The 9,972-nt window shown below is 45.4% G+C and overlaps 1 protein-coding gene across 1 annotated transcript in view; it reads left to right on the top strand.

The window, feature by feature from the left end:
• The window catches only part of LOC103129959 (dynein heavy chain 17, axonemal-like), a 33,391-nt gene that overhangs the window by 21,625 nt on the left and 1,794 nt on the right, over positions 1-9,972 (top strand). Inside the window, exons 12-18 of the mRNA XM_016665515.1 lie at positions 3,955-4,101; positions 4,170-4,275; positions 4,360-4,451; positions 4,525-4,644; positions 4,721-4,864; positions 4,940-5,119; positions 5,192-5,428. Coding sequence (XP_016521001.1) covers positions 3,955-4,101; positions 4,170-4,275; positions 4,360-4,451; positions 4,525-4,644; positions 4,721-4,864; positions 4,940-5,119; positions 5,192-5,428 — 1,026 coding nt within the window. The remainder of the gene's footprint in view (positions 1-3,954; positions 4,102-4,169; positions 4,276-4,359; positions 4,452-4,524; positions 4,645-4,720; positions 4,865-4,939; positions 5,120-5,191; positions 5,429-9,972) is intronic.

A 9,972-nucleotide genomic window follows, 5' to 3' on the forward strand; every position in this document is an offset into this window, starting at 1 on the left:
GTTTGCAGCCATTGGAATTGAGACATTAAGGGTTTAAATTTGCGGTCAGTAGCTGTAAGTAGCAGAATATGAAATAAATATTTTTCCCTGCCCTAACCTTATATTTATTTAGTTAGTATAGATATTTTATAAATTGTCAAAACAATGTTTACTTTCAATACCAGTTACTTTTATCGCTAGCTAGAAATTTGTGATCATGTAAATTTATTGTAGAGAAAATATTTTAATGCAATGCCTCTTAATGATCAGAGAACTATTAATTTCCTTCTATGTCAAAAATACACATTTCCCTCAGATTACCATTTCATGCATGACAGTGTACTCTTATTTTTTCATTGTTTTCTGCAGGCGGCTCTTCAGGTGAACAGGCTGCAGCTCCTCATCCTGCTTCTCACCTTAAACTAATTATGGGAATATTTGCTTTGGATTAGACCATCTCCGTANGGAGTCCCGGAGGCGGGTCCGGCGGTCGCCGCCGCCGCAGCAGGAAGTGGAGCTGGATTGCCCATCATCTCCGCCTGGGCTGCATCACGGTCCCACTCGGCGTCTTCCAATAATTCCACCAAACCTGGATCGGGGAGGAGCGGGATCCATTTTCGGAGAACCGTTGCGCAGGCTGAGGCCGTGGTAAACCGTTTGTACAAAGAGCAGGGTTTAGCCACGGTGTCGACATAGTTCTTGATTGTTCTCTTTAAACGGTCCACGTCTCCGAACATCTGAGCAGCTGGGTTCATAGTTGTTGTTAATTGCGATTCTCACCGGTCTGGTCGGGTCCTTCTGTCAGGTGTGGTGGTTGCGAGGTGGTGAGGAGAGACGCAGAGACCCAGGTTGTGATAAAGATGATGATAAATTTAATGAAGAAAGCTCAACAGTCCAGAACAGGTGGCACGGCAGAGAGTTAGCACACAGCTAATTACTGGTAGCAACTGAAAACCTGAAGCCTGAAAACGAGAGCTAGACCAACATAGGACTTAACAGTTCGACTGTGAAGGTAAGCAGACAAACGATGAATGACGTAAACACGACAAGGACCCGACAAGAGACAGAGACAACAGGGAGGGTAATCAGGTAACTAGACACACCTGGGAAGCAATCAACGGGGAAGACGCAGAGACAGAGACTCACAGGACAGAAACTGAACACAGAAAACCCTTAAAAATAAATACACAGAAACACGGATCATGACAGGTGTGATGATGTATGGAGAGGTGACTGGCATAAGTGGAACGTACGATATTTTCGCTTTCTCATCCATTTCCGCTTGCGCCTCCAGCTGTTTAATCCGTTCACAGAGCCGCTCATACACCTTTTCCTCAGCTTCTCCTTGCAGCACCGTGTGTTGTGAGTGTGTGGATGTCTGCATGTTCACATTCATGCCATCAGGTTTCACAGTCAACCTTTTGGGTCCCCTGCAACCCCTAGAGAAGTGTCCCAATTGTCCACACTTAAAACAATGTTCACATTGATCACTTATGTTGTGCTCTTCACATCCTTTGCATGTGAAGAGCACATGCAAAGGTTTTGCTTGATTTTCTTGATTTCAGTGATTTCTTCCCAGAGCAGCCTTACTGTTTCACATAGCTCTGACTCCCTTGAACTGATGGGTGTTGATGTTTTACGGTTTTTTTCCTTCACCACTTCAGCTGACTGTTCTTGGAAACTGGCATTAGATGCAGCTAGGCCTGTCATGATAACAAATTTTGGTGAGCGATTAATTGTCTAAAAAATTATTGTGATAAACGATAATATTGTTTCAAGACTTTTTGACACTGATTTAATGGAAATGACTAATAATGCAGCGATTTCCTGATGCACTTTATTTCCAAAAGAACACATAACACTGGAGCTGATCAACTAAACTAACAAAACAACCAAAACAAAAATAAAATGGATTCTCAGCCTCCATTAACAAAAAATGTACTTGAATAAAAACTAAACAACATGAAGCCAAAGTGGAAATAAATACTGGATTCAACCAAAAGAGAGCAGATTATGAAGTCTGTATTGCCCTTCTGTAATCTCTAGATTTAAATAGAGAAAACGGGCCATCCGGCCACCTAATGCAGTAGTTCATGCTACACCATTTATTGCCCCTATTTTCCTCTTACAACAATCTTAGATCGTTGGCCGATCTAAGATTGTCGCTGCTGATTTCCTAACCGATCATCCTGCAGTGTGATGTAGATCGTCGATCTAAATCAGGGGTTTTCCCCGACCCGGAGCTTAACGGTGAATGTGACAGGTAGCCAATCAGAAAGCCGGATTCTCCTCCTGCTTTCTGAGGGGAAATTACGGAGGGGAATCCCAAACAGCTGACACGGCGCGACACGAAGTCCAGCATCGGAGATGATATGTAGAAACAACATCAACATTTCGTGCAAAGATTATAGAAATGACAAGGAGAGGAGTTGGAGCCAAATTGCTACCGCAGCTGATAAACCCAGTAAGTTTCCAGCTGTTCTTCGTTAACGTGACATAAATAGGTTACAATGATTTTCATTCAGTCAGGACTTTACGCTGACTCTAGCCACATGCATCACAGGTAGATTCTAGTAAAGTATTGATTAATGCCTGGTATTAAAATCAGCTAACTGGACTTGTAGCCATTATTTTGTGCCCATTGCTGGACACCACACGGCTGAACCCTATGAACTGTTATCCTAGGATTTCTGTCGGCTGATGTGTCTCAGGTTTAGAAAATGGGCCGACAACTGATGTAGTGTGAGCTGGACATTACACTAAGGAAATGAGGAAGGGAGGGTCAGTGCAGAGCACCGGAGCTGAGCCTCTTTTCATTCAGAGTCATCAACAGAAAGAAAAAAGGCAGGAAGAGACGATAATTAAAATGAGGTCGGTAGGTTTAATTTATCGTGCGATTAATTGATTTACCGTTTATCGTGACAGGCCTAGGTATAACAAACATGTTATAACAAACACAAACACCCTGGGCGTTTCCTCCCTCAGCCTCTCCTTTTGAGGCTCTGCAGGATTCCTGCTCTGTTTGGACAGATGAGNCCTTAAACTAATTATGGGAATATTTGCTTTGGATTAGACCATCTCCGTATCAATTTCCTGGAGTTATTGGCTGATTATCTGCTCGATTATTCTAATAAAGACATTCCAACAAAAATATTTTGTCTTTTTCTACACTGGTATCTTACAAGCAGTGACTTCAGACCACCTTTTTCAGTAACAAGTAATCTAACACGTTACTATTTCAAGTCCAGTAGACAGATTGAAGTTACTAACCCAAATCACTTTGCGTCGCCGTTTCTCTGCTGATCGCCGTGACAGAAATGTTAACAACGGAGGGAGGAGAGAGATGTGCGTTTCGTTGCTGGAAAACCAGGAACTATTTTCAGTTTCTGTCGCCAAGTCTGATGTTATAAGCGACTTTGGGATAGTTTTTTTCTAAAGTTACTTGCAAATTTAATGAGTCGCAGGTTGCAGTTTTTGGGCTCGTTTCTGAAGGTGAAGTTGTTCATTTGGGCTCAGAAATGAGCAGAAACTCATAAACTCCAGAATGTGTCTGACATCCAGGTAGTTCCAGTCAGGCCTTCCAGGTCCATCATTTCCCGGTTGATCCTCCCGCTGCGTCTTTGTTAATGTCAAGTTAATATATTTGCTCTGAACGACGTTGTGTTTCGCTCCAACAAACTAATATGAAGAGAGCAATAAACACGAAAACAGCCACAAATGAACGAGTCCGTAACTAAACGCCATTATAATCATTAATATTAAGATAAGTGTTATGACTGATTGTCTTATTACAATCAGTCATAAAAACTTAATCTGAAGTGTTTCTGACATTTTAAAATTCACACAAGATCCTAGCTGAGTGATGACATCATCAGTACGCCCTCTTCTGATTGGAGGACTGCCGTTCATGCCAACAACTCCAGAACGTTCTTGTGTTGAGTTGAACGTCCTCTGACTCCGTCTCCTCCTGTGCAGCTGGAGGCGGTGCTGCAGCAGCTGCGCTACGTGAGCAGAGAGGGCGGCGTGGCGCTGCGCCCCAACGCAGACCGCCTCCTGCTGGCCAGAGACGACATCACACGCACCTTCGTCCTGCTGGACCAGACCGTGTCCTGCTACAACCAGGTTCCTGCTGCTGCACCTCCTGCACCACAGGAGGAGATCAGTCATGTGACGCCCCGTTCTTCTTTCAGGTGGTGGGCGGGGCCATGGAGGCGGAGCTTCCTCTGATCCAGGAGCAGCTGCAGCAGCTGAATGACACTCTGAGTGAATTGCAGAGCAAGACGTGGATCTGTAAAGGTGCATAATGCTGCAGGTGGTGCTGCAGCAGCTGCCGCAGGTGGTGCTGCAGCTGCAGGTGCCATGAGCTCTGTGTGTGTCCAGGTGTGCAGCAGGAGAGCCAGCAGGCGTTGGCCGTTCATTCCAGCATCACAGAAGCTCGAGCCAACATGGACGCCATGAGAACCATTGCACAGGTGAGTTAAACAGACTGACATCACCCAGGTGAGCTAAGCCACACCCCTCTGCTATGAGCTGCTGTTCATTCAGGGGTGGGCAGAGCTTGACCTTCTGCAGCGTTCAGGTGATTCTCTGCTGGAGAGCAGCGTTAACGATCAGATCTGCAGAGGCATCAAGACAGACGGGGAGCAGCTGCTCAGCCTGACACAGGTAGGATTGAACACCCTACGCTACGCTGCTCACGTAGGGGGGCGGGCGCTGATGAGGACGGCTCACCTGTTCTCAGGTAAATAGGCGTCTGTACAGCGCCGATGAGGCTTCTGAGGCCTGGACCGGTTACCTGGACTACATCGACGACCGAGTCCAGGACGGCCTGCTGCAGCTGCTGCACAGAGCCCTGCGCTTCCTGACCAACAGCATGAACACACAGGTACACACACACCTGGAGGTCACACACAGACCTGGAGGTGATTTCTGCAAAAGTACTGGTGCTTGTCTCTCTCAGCAGAGTGGTGGCGCCCCCCTGCTGGCCGTCTCTCTGCATCTGCAGGACTCCAGAGGACTCGTGTTTGAACCGTCGATAGACGACGGCCCCGCCGCCTTCCTGAAAACCATCATCAGGGATGTTTACGGCGCCGGTGCTCTGGTTCCCAGGATCTCCGTTGGTCGCCATGGTGACTACCAGGTGAGTAGGCCATCTGTACGTCCGACACGGCCGGCGGCTCCAACGTCACTCAGCTCCTCACCTGTGTTACAGGAGAGCCTGCGGCAGAACCCAGAGCTGTGCGCTCTGGAACAAGAAGTGATGACGAGGCTGCTGCAGGTGAAGGAGGAGGCAGAGAAGCTGAGGGCGGGGCTGGACAGGTACGCTCACCTGTGGCTCAGTGACAAGCAGGCCGTGTTCCAGGAGTTCCTGGCCTATGGCAAGCCGCTGGCAGTCGGGGAGGTCGAGGCTGACAAGAACCCACCCAGCCTGAAGGACTTCCAGAGAGAGGTGGCACATCTGGACACACCTNTGGACATTACACTAAGGAAATGAGGAAGGGAGGGTCAGTGCAGAGCACCGGAGCTGAGCCTCTTTTCATTCAGAGTCATCAACAGGAAGAGACGATAATTAAAATGAGGTCGGTAGGTTTAATTTATCGTGCGATTAATTGATTTACCGTTTATCGCGACAGGCCTAGATGCAGCCTGGTTTTGCTGTCTGAACTGCATTTCTGTTTGTAGCTCGTTGACTTTTGGAGTTTTCGTGTAGCTTTTCCTCTGGACTGTCGTTCTGAATCCACACTTGCAGTCTCATTCATCTTTTCAATAAGAGTCCCATCTGTCTCAGCTTGATCATCAAGGTAAGACTTCAGCTGAAGCTTTGTTGTCACTCAATAGTCCAGTTCTGACTCACCTCAGGAATTTCCTCTGAATGAAGTCGGCGCTGTACTGCTCATCTGCATCTACTTCTCTTGAAGCAAGCAGCAGCCTCTCTTTCAGTTCAGTTGCCCTGAAGAGGAAATTTTGGGGGGATTCCCGACTGTCCTGTGTGATATTTATCAGTCTTTGGTAGATATCAATAGAACTATCCTCTTTAAAATTGCTTTCAGCTGGGGCGGGGTCAGACCACATTTAATTTCAAGCATGTCACGAATGCTTAAACCAGGGCTCATTGCTTTTATTACAGCTTCTATTACTTCAACATCGCTATGTCCTTTACTCAGGCCTCTCTCAATCTGATGCATTAAGTTTGTGGATGAGAGCCTGTCTTTCTGACCTTTCTCCCCTATCTGACCACATATTTTAAATTCCCTCTGTATGGTCACTTCTGGAAGCCTATTTGCTGTGGTTGGCATTTCAGTCACTGTTCTCTGAGGCTTATCATTTATACGTTCATTTAGCCTCCCAACTTCCTCTTGCAATGCTTGGTTGTTAAGGTGGAGCTGTGAGTATTTTTCTGCTAAGTCCATTTGTTCCGTTACAGCCTTTGGTGCTTTGTGATGTGTTGCACGTTGCCTCCTCTTCAGCAGAAACTTCAAAATGTTTTGATATCTGTTCAATTGATTTGAACATTCTCTGAAGAAAGCGTCTCACCGCCTCCTCTTCATCGTTAATCACAGCATCAATGGACTCTGTTATTAATCATATTAACGCTCACCTCGTTACAGAATGTCCGCCTTGGATTTTAGCTTCTGCACACACCTCTGAGCTGATCCAACTGCAAGAGCCATAGCTGTTGAGAGACGGTCTCTGCCAACTCCTCCATGTCGGTCGCGCGGAGTGAAGGCGTGCTCCCGCCGCTGCTTGCTCCGGTTAGCATCCCTCCAAGAAAGTCCTTCGACGAAGCATTAATAATATTTTGTTGCCCACTCGAACAAAAGTGGTGTCGAGACAGGCGGAGGTTGTAAATTTCCTTTACTTCCCTTTTTTCTGAACATACATAGCTGCTGTATTCACCATCATCATCATCTTCTTCTTCGAAAACTTAGGAGCCTTAGGTATGAATACGTATACGCCTCATGGAGCGGGTCAGAGGTCATGGAGTGGCTCAGAGGTCATGGAGCGGGTCAGAGGTCATGGAGCGGGTCAGAGGTCATGGAGCGGGTCANGACACACCTGGACACACCTAAACACACCTGGACACACCTAGACACACATAAACACAACTAGACACACCTAAACACACCTGGACACACCTAAACACACCTAAACACACCTGGAGACACCTGGACACACCTAGACACACCTAAACACAACTAGACACACCTGGACGCACCTGGACACACCTAGACACACCTAAACACACCTAGACACACCTGGTCACACCTGGACACACCTAAACACACCTGGACACAACTAGACACACGTAAACACACCTGGACACACCTAGACACACCTGGTCAAACCTGGACACACGTAAACACACCTGGACACAACTAGACACACCTAGACACAACTAGACACACGTAAACACAACTAGACACACTTAAACACAACTAGACACACCTGGACACAACTAGACACACCTGGACACAACTAGACACACCTGGACACACCTAGACACACGTAAACACAACTAGACACACCTGGACATACCTAAACACACCTGGACACACCTAAACACACCTGGACACACCTAGACACACCTGGAGACACCTGGACACACTTAGACACACCTAAACACACCTGGACACATCTAGACACACCTGGTCACACCTGGACACACCTAGACACACATAAACACAACTAGACACACCTGGACACACCTAGACACACCTAGACACACCTAGACACACCTGGTCACACCTGGACACACATAAACACAACTAGACACACTTGGACACACCTCAACACACCTGGACACACCTGGACACACCTGGTCACACCTGGACACAACTAGACACACGTAAACACAACTAGACACACGTAAACACAACTAGACACACGTAAACACACCTAGACACACGTAAACACACCTGGACACACCTAAACACACCTGGACATGCCTAGACACACTTAAACACAACTGGACACACCTAGACACACCTAAACCTTTCTGCTCTGTCCTTCGAAGGAGGAGGACGCACCTTCTCCGTCTCCCTGTCCTCCCCATCTTCCCTGCTCAGCGTCTGTGTCCTGTGTTTTCAGAGACTTTCTTTTGAATAACTTCCGAAGTTGCAAATTATGGATCTGGTCAGCTGGTCTCTGATAGAATTTTTTCCACTGGGAAACCGGGTAAAGGGGAACCTTCGTGTCCCGACGGGACATTCTTCGCNCATTAATATATTTGGTAATCAGAGAAATGACTAAAGAGAGTTTCTAACTTTTGATGTGATTATTTAATGTTTTGGGGCATTTCTGAATAAAGAGCTCAATGTTTTATTTGGTAGAAATGATTCTGATCATTTTTATATTAACATTGATGGACAGACACTTTTACAGTGTTTAAAGAACATATTTACATAATTCCATAATTTAATCTACATTTAACGTTTCAAGGCAACAAATTATTTTCTTGTATTTATTTTTTATACATTATTGAGAAATGACTTGATTTATAAATCAGTCATTGTCAAACATTAAACTACATATTTTTCTTACTTTTTTCCAGAGAAAAATATTTATTACAGGACGTCAACTAGCAAAGAGTGAAAATAATTCTAACAGAGTAAATTATTTTTATTTCATTACATAAGCTGCATTAATACACTGATACTTCAGATTGAGATATTTACACAAAAAGTGAAAGTGACAGGCTGAAGCCAAGGATAAAAGAGAAATTATCCAAAAGTTAATAGAAACTACATATATGTTTCCTTGACATTCATAAAAAGCCATTTTCAGCATGTTGGGCTCTGACTCGTAGCATCTTTATAGCTAAATACCGACATGGAGAAGCTGAGCTGGAAACAGACTGAAGAGCAGCAGCTCCAGCTCTGATCCTGACTGATCTTTCCTCACTAAATCCTCTGGTTTCTAATGAACTTCTTCTCTAACAGCGGTTTCCCATCAGCTCTCATTAGAAAACAGTATGAAAACGTTAGCTGCTAAGCTAACAATCAGCGGCTACTTTGGGCCAATTTAGCTACATAGGAAATATTTCTCGGTTGTTTAGAAGCGAATTTCTGGCTGCAAAGTAATTCTGATCTTTCATCCTTACCACAGTTTCAACAGGTTGGCCATCGAGTGAAACTGGAATCACTTTCAGTTCTTGTTTATCACATTTAATTAGCTCTACTTCCTTAAGAAAATGAAAAGGTATGTTCTTTTGTGAGGAAATTTATATTTTATGGTGCCAGTAATGCCGAAATTAATAGTAAAATAATAAAGACTTTGTGGTATTCTGATTTAGTAATGTAATTAGATTAGTTGTGTTACCACCCCCACGCCACTAGAGGCAGTAGCAGGCCCCGAAAAGATGCGACTAAGAAACGGATTTAGAAGTTCACCGAAAGGGGCGTTTTCCCAGTCAGGAAACCCGTTTCAAAGCTTCGCTGACTTTTAGCATCGTTTAAAATACAAAACCCAGCCGTGGCGGATGGAGGATAACTCGGCCCGTGTTTGGATGTACTCACCGCTTGGACCTGGCTTTCAAAGCGCGATCTGGAGAAGAATCTTTTCTGATGTTTGTAAAGATGCTCCGATGTTTAAAATTAACATCCACATTCCCTGCTTCTTGCTCAGTCCAGTAAGCTCACAGTTTTTACCCAAAGCGCAGGATCAGTACTGGGATTATCCGCGGTCATCGCTGTGACCAGTGAAGAAGTTCGCCCTTCCTGTAACTCCTCAGGCACCGGATCAGACCCAGATCCAGGTTCTGGTGGGACAGTAGAGCCGCTGTTAGCAAGGCTAACGTCTTGAGAAGCGGAGAGGGACGATGGTTAATTCTGTCCGCCATCGTGAGAATAGGGTACGAAGCGTCCAATGTGGACCAATAATAATCATGTTGGACGTTTGCCAGAACAAATCAGGCATTTTTTCAACAGCACCGCCAAAATCCTCTTAGCCAGTGATAAAGTTAAGGCATTCTGACCTTATTCATTCACAGAAATC

The sequence above is a fragment of the Poecilia formosa genome, unplaced genomic scaffold, assembly GCF_000485575.1.
Source record: "Poecilia formosa unplaced genomic scaffold, Poecilia_formosa-5.1.2 Scaffold593, whole genome shotgun sequence".
NCBI lineage: Eukaryota > Metazoa > Chordata > Actinopteri > Cyprinodontiformes > Poeciliidae > Poecilia > Poecilia formosa.